The sequence below is a fragment of the Hibiscus syriacus genome, unplaced genomic scaffold (genome assembly GCF_006381635.1).
Source record: "Hibiscus syriacus cultivar Baekdansim isolate YM2019G1 unplaced genomic scaffold, ASM638163v2 tig00116951_pilon, whole genome shotgun sequence".
In the NCBI taxonomy this organism is placed as follows: Eukaryota; Viridiplantae; Streptophyta; class Magnoliopsida; order Malvales; family Malvaceae; genus Hibiscus; species Hibiscus syriacus.
In genome coordinates this window covers 2,282,509-2,297,824 of record NW_024063482.1, presented here as the reverse complement: position 1 = coordinate 2,297,824, position 15,316 = coordinate 2,282,509, and the positions used below count along the sequence as shown (strand labels likewise).

General features: G+C 32.9%; 1 protein-coding gene and 1 pseudogene across 1 annotated transcript; one reads left to right on the top strand and one right to left on the bottom strand.

The window, feature by feature from the left end:
* The first annotated feature begins 37 nt into the window (after window positions 1–37).
* LOC120188910 lies at window positions 38–2,601 on the top strand (annotated as a pseudogene).
* Window positions 1,873–10,191, bottom strand: LOC120188909 (3-ketoacyl-CoA synthase 1-like). Its single transcript, XM_039192286.1, has 2 exons — window positions 8,416–10,191; window positions 1,873–1,883 (listed from the first exon to the last, which is right to left on the bottom strand). Exon 1 carries the CDS (start codon window positions 10,030–10,032, stop codon window positions 8,434–8,436), a length of 1,599 nt encoding a protein of 532 aa, XP_039048217.1. The 5' UTR covers window positions 10,033–10,191; the 3' UTR covers window positions 1,873–1,883; window positions 8,416–8,433.
* Between the last annotated feature and the right edge of the window lie 5,125 nt (window positions 10,192–15,316).

Here is a 15,316-nt window from a genome sequence, read left to right as displayed (position 1 = left end):
AAAACAACAGGTAAAAGACCAACAACAACAGCAACAAAAACATCACCGATAAAACAAAGAACGTGATGCACGGTTGCACGGGTGCTTGAGGAAGGCCAGCGGGAGAAAAATATAAAACTTTTTGGTTTGATTGATCATTTGATGCGACCATCATCAGAAAAAAAAGTTCCTTTTTTTTCCAATTTGTCATTTACCCTTTTTTTAACCACTCTCTATATTTGGCTTCTGGGGTGGTTCTGGTTTTCTTTTTCTTCTCGGTTGGGATTCTAAAGCTATTTTCTTTAATTTTCCTCTGTTTTATTTGGGAGATTGCTCTGGTTTTTTTTACATGTCTCAACAAAGGCAATTCCAGATGGTGGGTGGTAACAACAATCCAGGAGCAGGGCAGTACAATGACACGACTTTTACGAAAATCTTTTGTTGGTGGATTGGCTTGGGAAACACAAAGAGATACCATGAAGCGTTATTTTGAGCAATTTGGAGAGATTGTTGAGGCTGTTATTATCACAGACAAGAATACCGGGAGATCCAAGGGTTATGGCTTTGTAAGCTTATTGATCCCTTTTGTAATATATGTATTATCCCATTCTACATGACAAAAAATTAAAAGTGATTATCTTTTTATTATTTTTGGTTTCCAGGTTACCTTTAAGGATCCAGATGCAGCCATGAGAGCATGTCAAAACCCTTCTCCTACCATTGATGGAAGGAGGGCAAATTGCAATCTCGCTTCATTTGGTGCACAGAAGACTCGTCCACTAACTCCTCAACACGGTAACTTTCTCTTTCTTTCTTTCTTTCTTTCTTTCTTTCTTCGTTTTCTCTAGTAGCATTGGTGTTTGTTGAAATGGTACTGGTGAATATTCACGTCAATATTTGGGTGACGAAAAGTTGTTCTTGTTTGATAATAATATTTCAAACGTTCAAAATCCCCCACCCCCTTTTTTTCTCCTTTGTTCATTCTCTAGATGTGTTTTTTTTCTATATTGGGAAAACATTTCGTGTTGGTTTGTGTTGCTCAATGTGATATTGTAAAATGAAATGTGGATCTAAAACAGATTGTTTGAAAACAAATGCAGGAGGTGGACGGTTTATACCTGCACCTGGATTGATGGCATCACCTGTGTATCATGGTTCCTCATCAGCATTCGTCCAACAACCAAATGGTCAATATTCAATTCCATACTCTGCTTACGGGTGAGTTAATTTATTGTAGAACTGAAATTCGATTCTAACCCCTAACTTTGATTGCAACGAACCAAATGGTTTAAGCCTCGGGTTACTGCACTTTCCTTTTAATATGCATTTTTAGTACTCTTGTTTCTTTTGTTTTTCTTCCATCATCTTCATTCGGTGATTGTTTACTTTCAGGTATACGGGATATTCACAGGACGGTATTTATCCTTTGGTTAGTGTTTACAAACAGAGATTGAGCATAAGAAATAATGTACAAAACTTGCTTGACATTGCTTTGGTTAGCCAAATTTTCATGGTGTTTTTGCAGAACTATTATAGTTTGCATGGGGGTCAGCAGTTTTCACCTTACTACGCTACTGGAACACCGGGAATGTTCCATAATTTGTATCCATTTTATGCTCAACATGGACAAAATAGCCAAGCTCATGGTTTTTGTGTTCAATATCCCCAAATGTTGCAATATCCTTATTTGCCTCACCAGTATAGCTCGACCGGGATCCTATCGCTTCCGTCTTCATTGCCTATGGCAGCAACCACAGCAGGTGATAATTTTACACGATCTCTTGATAGATTCGGAGTATGTTTGCTATATTTTTGAATCGGTTTATCTCTTGGTTTGTAATATTATTGCAAGAGAACTTTAATGCAACATTCAAGTATATATCTTCAAACAATATTTGCAGCGACTGCTACAGAGACGACAACTGCAACAACAACTACATTGCCTGCAACATCGACAACAACACCAATGTCATCATCGGAGACAGAAAAAACATCGCCAATAATAGAACCACTAACCCCAGCAACTATAGTAACAACTAGGGTGGTCGAAATGGAGACAGGTCCTTCACAAGCTTCTGAGACACCTACTGAAAAGAAACCCTCAAGTTAATCTGTGTTCTGGGATATGGTGACTTACAATAGACAGTCAATATCTTTCGAAAGGGAAGCAAAGGTAGAGATAACAGAAAGAATTGAATAACAAAGAATACAACAAAGTTATTGATTCAAAAGAATGATGCTTCATGCCTGATCACCTAGCATAAGAAGAAGTGAAGCTCAAGAATTTCAGTAGGGGGTTGTTGATTCATGAGACAGGCATTTTAGATGTAAAGCTCGCTCCACTAACTGTTATTCATTCTCCATTTGAGTCACCGACCGATTCATCATATACATGTTTGGTCTAGGACGGTAGGGAAAGTCTGAATTAGTTGTTGTTTAGCATTAGGAGAAGAAATCATATTCATTCATGTATGTATGTATGTGCACGAGGTGGGAACTAAATATTGGCTTTGGATTCTACCTTAGAACACAAATTATTAGATGATTTTGTCTCGGTTGCAGAGAGCATCCGATGACAGTCTTGTTCATATTTGTAAAGTGGTTCAGAAGATTGATTTTGAATCTTCAAACCCGAATTCAAATTTATCGGTTAAGTAAAAGGGTGACCTCGGATAGCTCACCCATGAACTTATATTATATATGTTCTTTTGCTTTTTTGTTGTTCATCATTCATGACTGATACTTCTCAAAGATATCTTTTGGCTTTCATCTTTGGGATATTTGAACAGATGCATGTGTTTTAGACATTGGAATCCAAGGGGGTTGTTGAAGGGTATACCTTTACTGGTTTCAAAGTCAAGCATGCATGCTTGTATCATATCATGGCTTCTGAATGCTGACATGTGATCCTTCCAATTCATTAAAAAGCCTGGAAAGAAGTTTCTTCTATAGAAATGATGGCAAATTAAAACCAACAGTGATCATAATAATAACACGTATGAGGTTGCATTGCTTGACAACGTTAACTTTGCTTGTATGATAATGTTTTGTCGATTGTCCATCAATCAAAACCCAACCTAACTTCATCTAAACATTATCCACTGACATGCCTTAACATTTTGAGACAATCGTCCCTATTAACAGCAACCTTCATTGCCAATGACTTCATTTATCCTTTTTTTTGCTCCCAAGTTGTCAACCATTATCATACTAAAATGGTAAGGATGAATGATGATAAGTTTAAAGCAAAAAAAAAAAATCATTTGTTATAAAGATTACATAAAATTATTTTCATAAGGTAGTATATGTTCAAAATGCTCTAAATTATTTGACAATAAACACTCAAATACCTATGCAAACGTCATATCTGAATCTAAAACTTCTAAGAATAATAATCATCTCTCTAACCATCGAGGACGTTTGATTCGTATAATTTCATTAATAAATAATTTATTTATATGATGTTGTATTTAATATAGTAATTTAAAAAAAATTATAAAGATCATCTTAATTAATTTTTTATGGGGTGTGGGGAAGGGGGGATGTATAGATTTTTACCAGGTAAACTAGTTTGGACTGTCTTGATATTGGAGTTTGGTCAAAACTCTTTCCTTTCTTACGCCCTATTTCATTGTTTTAAAACTTAGAGTAAACAGCTTATTTGATCATTCATCTATTTTTGTATTTTTATTTTTGTCAATTATTAATTTAAAAAAATCATATATATATAACTGTACATTTCGTTTCTATTTTGATCACTCCGTTGAGTTAGATCGTTAACTTATATAAATAATGACATGACATGTTATAATAACAATTTTAATATTAAAAACTTACACATTTTATCAAATTGGTCATAATTTAAAATAATTTAATAAATTTATAATATTTAGAAATCTTATCAATTTAGTACCCAGTTTAATTCAAAATAATACATATTTCCCTATTTAAAAAATAATTTTGTATTCTATGAGCCAAATACCTCCTAAAAGAAAAGTTTACGGAATATGTGGATGTATCATGAATATATAGAGAAATGCATAAACAAAAGACTAAGGAATGGATTTGAGTCATGATTATTAGGTGCAAAGTTTGTAAAGATTAAGAAAAATGGCTTGGAAGAGACGATGTGATGAGACTTGCTTTTATGCTTTTCACTTGATTCAAATTGGTAATTAATGGCTAATGCATGTCTCATTTGAATTCTCCCAAGTCCCTCAGGTCCCTCCCGTGTGGCGACATAGGGGCGTAAAAAGGAAAGAGAGGGATGGGGTTTCTCTCGTTTTTGGCATAGCAGGCCCCCAGCGGGAGGCCCTCACGACGGGCTATTAGCTCAGTGGTAGAGCGCGCCCCTGATAATTACGTCGTTGTGCCTGGGCTGTGAGGGCTCTCAGCCACATGGATAGTTCAATGTGCTCATCAGCGCCTGACCCTGAGATGTGGATCATCCAAGGCACATTAGCATGGCGTACTTCTCCTGTTCGAACCGGGGTTTGAAACCAAACTTCTCCTCAGGAGGATAGATGGGGCGATTCAGGTGAGATCCAATGTAGATCCTACTTACTAATCAAGAGGGCCAAACCGTGTTTACTCCATTTCTTTTATGTAAAAAAATGATGTTGGAGAATGGTATAGAGACAAATCAACGGTGATTACAAGATCATATCCGTTCATAATTTTTTTAATAATTGATAATATATACACTTTTACAAATATAGTTATTTGAATATAAAACTTTAAAAAAAAATAACATTCATTTCTATCAGTAATTACGTTCGATGATTTATGATCCAATTAACAACATTTGAATATAGTAATATCCATCCAATTCCAACCCACATGAAGGCTGCAAAAAATAAACTCGGCAGTCAGAGCCTCGCACATGCATCTCGCCCATTGCTTTCCATTATTATTCTTCGCCTTCCTTTTTGTTGCTGCATCACAATGGTTTGTTTTAGGCCGCCAGATGGTGATTTGTGAAGGGAAATCGGAGGGTGGACAGGGAAGGATGGTGCATTATTTAAAGTGAGATGATGTAGGTAAATGCTGGGTGGTCGGCCCCTGCATGCGATGAGCTGCAGCGCGTGCGACTGTAACGTGGCTACATTTCTCTAAACATCAGCTTTTAATTATTCTTTTATTCTACTTCCATTTTATAATTTATGTGCAATTTTTATAATTATTTATTGGGTAAACTAAAGATTTGGTTATTTTGTTTTAATTTTATAAATTTATGATCAGAGAATTAAAAAACATAAATTTTGTTTACTTGTGTTATTGTTTTAATAAGATTTAGTTACTCAGACGTTAAATATTGTGAGTTTGATGACGTGATATGTTAGTAAAATAATTTAATTTTTATTTTAACAAATTTAGATAAATTACTCATCATGAGTTTTTTTTGTAAACCCAAAATAATTCAGGGATAAAATATCAGTTTACCCCTTTTTTTCATATGTTTTCTTCCCCAAATCCATCTTCACCTCCATTGTTGTTTATCTTCTCCGTCGCCGGTGACCGCCCCTTCTTTTTGGCTCGTCCATTACTAATCATGACTACGTTGACTGGAAGAGCGAAGGCTAGGGCGTTGGGGTTTTAATCTATTGTTTGGCTTAAGATAAAAAAGTCGTTACCTTTCCGCATAAAAAATAAGCAGCTTTTCTCACAGGGATATGGAACTAGTATCCCTACGGCTAAGAACAATTAATGGCGGCGCTTCACCAAATTCCACCTTAGCTCTTAATTTCCATGCAACTAATTAAGATTGCTTAATATCCATGTAATTCCGAACTTCCATTAATTTCAAATTGAGATCAAAATGTTGTCATGATATCAATAGGTGCCTATCACTATAGACCTATGCAAAAAAATAAAGATAATGTAATGCTATCATTTTCAATATGAATTATTAAGGTAAACTAATACTAAGGTTAAAACTTTACAAGCAGATTAGCAGTGAGTTGGATTAGTGAGATGATACATTAAATTCCTTAAGTAAGATTGAAAGCAAATCAACATTGAGTTGGACTAGTGAGATGGTATATTAAATCCCTTAAATAAGATTGAAAGTAGATGATTAAGAATATCAAAATAAACGTGCTCCTACCCATATATTATAGTAATGATTATCATGAGCAAAGTAAACATTTATTATTATTTAGTTTAAGTTCTTATTCATTTTTAACATAAGAGTCTAAATTTAGTTGAGACACAAGAAATCTAACATAATTAAAGTGATTATCTATTTTTTTCTTTTAAAGTGTTGTTGCCTCTTTTGTTCGTTTTTTTTTGTTTAATTTTTTTTATTCAGATCTAAACAAAATATCATCTCTGTTTTGATTTGGTTCTTTTCACATATTCTTGAAGAGTTTGGTTTTTCTCTACTTTTGTAAAATATTTGTTCCTTTGTTTTTATGGCATAATTTTCTTCATCGTTATGATAATTTAGTGTTTCCTGTTACTTTCATCACGATGTATCTCATCAGTGACGGAGCGAGGATTAAATATTAGTACGAGCTGAAATATTGATTTTTTTTTAAAAAAAATACAATAACTTATTAGATATTTAAACTCAAAATTCAGAAGAAAATGCATAATTTATCTAATATTTAAACTTACAATGACCTAAATTATTATTAGACCAAAAATTTTGAGAACATGGGATTATTCTTCTTTAGTTCGACCACTACTTAATTAAATATTTAATAAATTATTACATTTTTTAATTGAATACTTATTTTTACATAAACCAAAATACTATTATACCTAAATATATCGAATATATAAATTTTTTACAGGTGTCGGGGACCTTTGGGCCCCAACATAGCTCCGTCCCTGCATCTCATGATTATGAAAGGTTAACGGTTTTTCATAGTTAGATATCCTTTTGTGACAATTAGTCGATGCATTTAAAATTATTCACAAAACAATCTATCATATTGGTTCTCTCAATCTCCATGCCTACATCAATTTTGTGTCTAAGTTGAACTAGAGACATGGAGATTATTGATAGTTGCTAGGATTTTGTAGAATATGAAGCATGTATTCAAATGAAAGTTTTTTGTTTTATTTTTCTTCACATCCTTTGAGTTTCCATATTGGTATTATGTTGTCTTTGGTGTATCTTATCTTTTTATTTAATGAAAATATAGTTTTATTTTTTAAAAAGAGGTGTAGCATAATTTGATCATAATTTCAAATTAGTTAAATCTTCATTATTTTATAACTAAAAATGAAAAGTAAATAAAAAAAAGTACATATTAATAAATAATAATTAGGTATAATTGTCTTTGTATTTAATCTTAAGGGTTTTTGAAATTATAGAGGTAAATGAAACTTTTACCAAAATTGCAGGGGTAAGTGTATTTTTTTCCCTAAATTAAATTTAATATGATAAATTAAAAAATAATAAATACCTTAGTTCAATACAATATATTAAAATTTTAAAATAAAATATTATTTTTTTCTTAAATAAATATACTTTTAAAAGCAAACATGTTTTATAACTTAATCATAAATGACATCAAAGAGTAAAACATTCTAAATATAAATTGGTGCCTCATTGACATTATATAAAGGCGAAGGAACTGAGAGTGTAAACTGTGCTAGGTTGTGGGCAGCCCGATTAGTAGAGCGACGAACATATCTGACCCGAAGGTGGGGGTGGGCATGAAGCAAGCGACGAGCTTCGACTAAATAGAACTCAAGAATCGACATATCAAGTTTTTGAGAATTCAAATGGCACACCACCGTCATAACATCACTCTCGATACAAATGTGAGAAGCATATGTCGTTGTATTTAATATTGGAGGTTCAACTTGTTAAAAAAACATATCACAATAATAATGTGATAAATTTTATTTTAAAATAGTCTTATATTTTCTCAATCAAACATTATAATTTTGCATTCCTTATAAACTAAATAAGATATAACGAAAAATTCTCATTAATGTATTAGGTAATTTTACATTATGAAATTCATATTTCTAAATTTTATATTACATGAATCAAAGGATTTTAAAATATTCATATATTTAAGTTTATATACTCACATTAGAAATCTTATAAGCTCGGATATTAAATATTAAAATCGGGACTTCACTAATATTTTTTTGTTGGTAGAATAATTATTATAAATATATCTTAAAATATTCAAAGAAGATGCATAATGATATGCAAAATTAGATATTCTTAACAGTTGGGTTGAATCTTGCCATTTTCTCTTATGATTGATGTAGAGTTTTGTGTTCATATATAAATATGTTGCTTTCTTGGGCAATAAAAATCTAACTTATTCAAACAAAAAAATAATGAGAAACCTATAATTTTTATTTGGTTCATTACAATAGCAACATGACAATGTATATGTAATTACATTTCCATTAACTAGAAAAAATAAATGAAAAAGAGAGAAAATAAACAAGGCCACAGGCCACAAATTGGAGATTGAGACATCAAGCAATGGGAACCTTGACCGGTTGCTTATCAATTTCACCCTTCCAAGGGTTACCCCCTAACTCTTTCATGGGACTCGAGCTAAGAGCTCTCCAAACAGCACTGTTACATTTGAAACCCGACCCGAATGCAATCTGCCATACCCTGTCTCCACCTGAGACCCGACCCTTAGCCTCCATGTAAGCCAATTCATACCACAATGAGCTACTTGAAGTGTTTCCAAATCTATGTAGAGTCATCCTTGAAGGCTCCATATGCCAATCTGTTAGCCGCAAATTCTTCTGTATTTCGTCCAAAACGGCCCTTCCACCCGCATGGATACAAAAATGCTCGAAAGCAAGCTTGAAATCGGGTATATAAGGCTTAACTTTGGCTTTGAAAATCTTCTTTCGGACGAGGGTAACGAAGAACATCAACTGCTCTGTGAATGGTAAAACAAGGGGACCCAAAGTGGTGATATTGGTTTTCAGTGCTTCTCCAGCCACGGCCATTAGTTCACGAGCCAATGAAACGCCGACGGTTCCTTTGTCATCCTCTCTTTGGTAAACGCAGTTGTAGTGTTTGTCATCCGCGCCTTTATGGGTTCGGACCAAGTGGACGAGTTGGTACTTGGACACATCCTTGTCTCGTGCCTTGTTCGACAACAGCACGGCGGCTCCCCCCATGCGGAATATGCAGTTGCTTAGCAACATGGACCTGTCGTTTCCGAAATACCAATTCAGCGTTATGTTCTCGGTGCTTACCACCACGGCGTACGTGTTGGGATTGGCCTGGAGGAGGCTTTGGGCGAGCTCGATCGATATAAGCCCGGCGCTGCAACCCATTCCTCCAAGGTTGTAGCTGTTGATATTGGTACGTAGCTTGTAATGGTTCACTATCATGGCTGAGAGAGATGGAGTTGGGTTAAATAAGCTGCAATTAACGATTAGGATGCCTACATCCTTTGGGTTGACTCCGGTTTTCACAAAAAGCGAGTCTAGTGCTCCAAAAATGACAGCTTCTGCTTCAGCTCGAGCTTCTTCCATGGATAGATTTGGCGGTCTAGATGTTATTCCTCTTGGGAAATACGTCTCGTCCCCTAGGCCAGACCGGGTTGACACACGTCTTTGAAATTGAAGCGTGTCCTCCGTGAATGCTCCGGTATCTTCAGTCATCTTGAGGAACGAATGGACCGACATTTTACGATCATCATTTTCAGGTTTGTAACAAGCGAAATCAACAAGGTAAACCGGCCTGGATCGTTTAGCTAAGTAGAGAGCAAAGAAGAAGAATAAGACCAATGAACCAGCTAGTCTTGTAGCAGCATCAATGCTCTCAAGTCGAAGGGCTTGGTTGGTCCATAACTCGAAAACCCGGTCCAACTTAAGATCGATGAACTGAACCAGGGTGGCAAAGAAAAGTGGTAAGATCAAAACCACCATGAGAATAGTGGCGGGGTTACATGAATAACCATAGCCTAACTTCACATACTTAAGCTTTACAGATTGCAAGAAATCCGGTAACCTTTTCCGTATTTTGATGACGGCGGAGGAAGAATCTTTGAATGCCATCTCCGCCGTCAGCCTCTCTTTATCCATCTGTATACTATCCTTATCCATAACAAAAATCACCCCAAAATGAAAATTTAGCTTGAGAAAAGATGTGAGGAATTAGATGAGAGAATGGAGAGCTAATATAGCAATAACTAGAAGAAAGAGGAGAGTGTTGAATTAATGGCGGGTAGTTCCGAGGAAGGATAGATAGCTCAACTACCACAGGAATATAGTAAGGGATTACTCTATGGGAAATCAAATTAATGATTAAAATATAGGCCATGTATGGCCATCTCTTTGAAGGATACGTTGCCCACTTGCCGTGTTGATATATCATCGTTGATGGGGGACCTAATATGCCTAAGCCACCATGTGAGATTGTGAGGTTTCTTTCAAGAAAAGCTCTAGTTGAGTCTTTATGGAGGTCTTTTCGTTTCCCATTTGCATGGAGTTTTGGTTAAGTGCAAGAAATCTCAGAAATGGGGAAGGGGGTTTTACTTTTTCTTTCTTTCTTTTGATTTTAGATAAATAAACGAGGGATTAAAGTATTAATAAACCCATAAATAGAATAGAATAGAAAGATCAAGAGGGAGAAAAAAGAGAATAAGGGATAGATGTTCAAATTTTAATATTTATTCATAAAATAAATTAGTCGTCATTATAATATACCGATCTAAAATATTAATCGATTAACGGATACAGATGATTATAAAATAAGTGAAAGTAACTGGGCGGTGGATTGTAGGTGACTGATAATGGGAGAAAAATAAATAGACGGAGAGGGTCAAAGAAGGTTGTCGCTAAGCTGCCCAAGTTTCATGTATACAAAGTTCGTCTTCAACCTTTCTTTTCTCTTTTTTTTTTTTTTCATTTATGTGATCTTGCCAAATGTTAAATTTGCCTCGTTAAATTCCTACTGCAACTAGTTCTCTTGCCCATCCAATTACGGGTTTTTTTTATAAAAAAATCCAATATACGAGTTTATTAAATTTAGTATTGACAAATAGGATAAACCACAACAATAGTCATTAAATTTTTTAAGGCTTTTGTATTTCGATCATAGATTTTATTCTTTTCATTTCGGCCATTGGATCATTAAATTTTTTCACGGTACTTACGAGTATTCAATCGGTGGTTAAATTAAACTAATCAAAGTTGAATTAATTGATTGTTTTTATTTAATTGTTAATAGAATTATTATTTTTTTGAAAATTGTTAATTGAATTGAACAAAAGTTGACTAATTCGATCAATTTTTGAATTAACAAAAGAATGTTATAAAAAATTAGTTAGATTAATTTAGATTTAATTAGACTAATTGGAAAATTAAATCAATAGACACTTCAAATAAAAAATGATAAATAAAAAATTTGACTTCAAAATAATGGATACTTTGTAATTAAGTAATTATTATCGGTTTGTGAAATTGCAATTAAATTTAACCTAATCTTTTATTAAAAGGATTGAACCAATTCCTATTGTCTATATTTTTTTTATAAGGCTTAATATAAAAATAAGTGCTCAAACTATGATTTTTTTTATTTAGGTGTTTAATCTGTTTTTATCAATTTAGGTGCCTAATGTTTTCATTGTTATCATTTAGGTATCTACACCGTAACAACCATTAAAAGAATCCGTTAAAAATAAATCAACCAATTAATATTTGACGTGTGGTTTATTTTTTATTATTTATTATTTTAAAACAAATAAAATTCATTAATTTTCAACAAAAACCTCAACTTTTTCTATTTTCATAAAATACTCTAAGACTTGAAATTCCGACACCGACCACCACCACCGTCGACGACCACCCACTCACCTACCGACCACCAACCCGTCGACCACTCACCATTGGTTGGGATAGATAAGTGTTGGAAATTAGGGATTTAGGGTTTGCATTAGTGATTTGAGTTTAGGGATTTGAAGCCATGATTGACACCCGTCGATGAGTGGGTAAGTGGCGACTGGTGGGGTGACAACGGCGGTGGTCGACCAGCGGGTTTGCATACTTTTTTCTTCTTCAAATTTGTACTTTTTAAAATTGAAAAATAAAAATATAATAAATCTAAAAATTAGTAAAAATAAAAAATCCAAATACTTATTAAAATAATACGTTTTCTTTATATCATTTTTTATTTCTACATCATTTACATTTTTTAGATTTTTTTATTTTCTATTTAAGGGTGCTTGAAGTCCTCAATTTTTTTAGAAAAAAATTAATGAAGCTCTTATACTTTTTTGTATTCAATTGAACCCTCAAATTAAAAAATTTAGTCAATAAAGCCATCATATAGATAAATTGAATCGATTAAACCATTTGACCACTCTTGATAGTTAAATCTTAATAATTTTTCCAAGATATTACTCTTATCTAACGTATTATATTTCTGCCATATGAAATTCACATGTTAAAGAAAAATTCTAAAAATGTTAAAAATAATTAAATATTTAATATTGATATTTTTTCAGAAATTTTACTTGATAACACTATGGAATGACGTGGGACATCAATCGACAACAATTGATAGATATATGGTCAAACTTGGTCAAAGATATAAATAAGAGATTTAATTGATTTTTAAAAAAATTTGAGAACTTCTGCTCTTTTCTTTTTATCATGTGGCACTCTTTGATAATGTACATGATCTTATATAAGTGTGTCATATAATCGGTTAATGGGAGAGTGTGGGGTGGAAAGTGAAAATGGTAATAATGTTAGAGGCAATTCTTAAGCAAAATAAATAAATTAGATATCCAAAATTAACAAAGGATTTAATTTTCAGGACTAATTGCAAAATCATGCAGAAGTTGCCCCACGATAACTGCCATGGAAAATGCCGATTCTGAGCTTCAAGCCCACCTGTAATACAGCAATGAAGTTCACGTCAAAATGGAGTTGTCAACTTAAAACAAAGCAGTCATGTTTTGCACAATGCTATCAAACAATACAAAAAAAAAAAAATTCGTATATGGTTAGGATCTATTTACACTGTGTAAAACTAAGAGTTTTACACATATTTAGTACCGTTTGATGAGTAAAATTTAATGCCTGAGATTAATTCCTTTTTTTTCCAGTAAATATCTTCTCATTTCATACTTTTAATCTTAGTCGTCTATTTTCACTCATCCAACGATCCTAAATCTATATAAAACTAAATTTTTTTTACACATTAATTGGATCCTATCCCTTCTATATATTAGAAGAATATATTTTCTAGATATATTAACCTTTTGAATTTATAAATATTTTTACTTGTCTAAAGTATTTATTTCTTATATTATTTTTTAAAATTTTAATTTATCGGTATTATTTAATATTTAACATTTTAAAACATGGAAATTATTTATGTATTTTTATTTTATTTTGAAGAGATTTACTTTTCTTACTTTTAAAACATATAAAATAAAGTAATATCACATCAACGAAATCATCTATGCTTACAACAATAAATAACAACCATATCATCATCAATTTCTGGTGATAATAATTAATTATGAAAAATTGTCAAGCAAAAGACTTATTTGATGAAAATTGAAAGATTAAATACTCCAATTAGGCGTAATAAAATAATAAGAACTTGAATTTTTTTTGGTTATAAGAATTTAAATCCGTAATTATTGAATATTACTTTTTAATAAATAAAATTATCAGTCAACAAAATTAAATTATGAAATGAAAGAAACATTGGGCTTGAGAAGTACCAAACAGAAGCTTACTGAGCTAATGTTACACACTTCAAAGAATTTGTGAGAATGTTTGTTTGTGAGAATTTGTGAAAGAAATCTAAGATGCTATTTTGGGTTTTTGGGCTCTATCACACACTTTAAGACTATCATTTAAAAATTTATTATTTTTTTAAGAAATATATATATATATATATATATATATATATATATATATCAATGAAATTGGCAAATTGGTTTCTTCAAATGAAATTACTAAAATAATGATTCATATATGATATCGAAAAATAAGATATTCAAATTTTCGAATCCAAATATCTTATTCGAACACAGACCTAAAATCATCGGAAAAACATATCAAATTGTTTGAATCAAATATTTTTACACGCCCCTTCTCACAATTGTATCTAACATTTATTTAATTCACCCTCCTTGTTTTTGGATAAGGTTTCATATCACATTTCCCTTTGCATTCACGCAAGCAATTCAACCTCGTGTCAAAAAAATTTAACGCACAACAAAAGCATTGCATTATAAGTCCCACGTCTGTGGATAATAGCTCCAAACAACTTTCAGTTTGGTAGAAAAAAGAACTGCAGATATGACTTAACACCCTGGGAAAGATTAATCATAGCCACTCAATGCGTCTTCTTGCTCCAGCCGCTAGCTACACTACATCCTAAGGCTAAATTTCTCCTACACGTCCCAAAAGTGAATTTCCACTTACTAAAATATCTCTGAATTCGATATGTCTCCACCATGAAAGTAATTCGGACTCAAGCTTATAAGCAAACTACAATTTCATTGCCTTTGGTAGATAGATAGAATCTAACCCAAAAAAAAAATCATTTTCTATGGGTGTTTATACAAATATGATTTATATGAATTCATTGAACGGTATAGTGTGCATGTATTGTCAATAACTAAGAAAAATTATGAATAAATATTACATTATAATCATCTTATACTATTAAAAAAAATGATGTCTCTGCAATAAAACAAAGCCATTATAAAAAGGCCAAATGAATCTTCTCCCGGATTCATCCATGCAGCTATGGTAGTTGATACAAGCCGAAACGTAATCACTTTCTTACGTCACAATTTCTTTTCTTTTTTTCTATTAGTATCGTCAATGATAATGACTTTTATAAAAGAATCCACGTCTGATTGTTACTTTCGTCGCTCTTACCTGGATGGAGTGTCATCTAAAATCAGATCCCATGCCATGAGATTCTTGCTTCTTTAGACTTCTTTTTCTCTTCTCTTTAATTTCTTCTTCTTGGAACGTTAAACCAACACAGGTTTTGCAGCTAAGTTGCTATGGATTCTGATAAAGAAAAGCGAGTGGAGACCAAGACGAAGGAATCAGAGAAGATAGTGAGTACATGCATAGCTTGGTTATGGTCGTTTTTGGTGAGTTTGAGCGGAGGCATGATGTTGGGATGGTGGGAATACGAGTATCATCGGACAAATAGTCAGCTTTGGATGGTACCCTTTGGTCTTATACTGTTTGTAACTCCACTCATCGTTTGGTTCGCCGTTTTTGTTTCCGATATTTGCAGTTTTACTGGGGAAGTAAGACCCACAGATGGCTCATCTGTTTATGACCCAGAAAACATGATCGGCCAAGTTATATCCACATCCTACTGATTCTGCTTTTCAAGCTT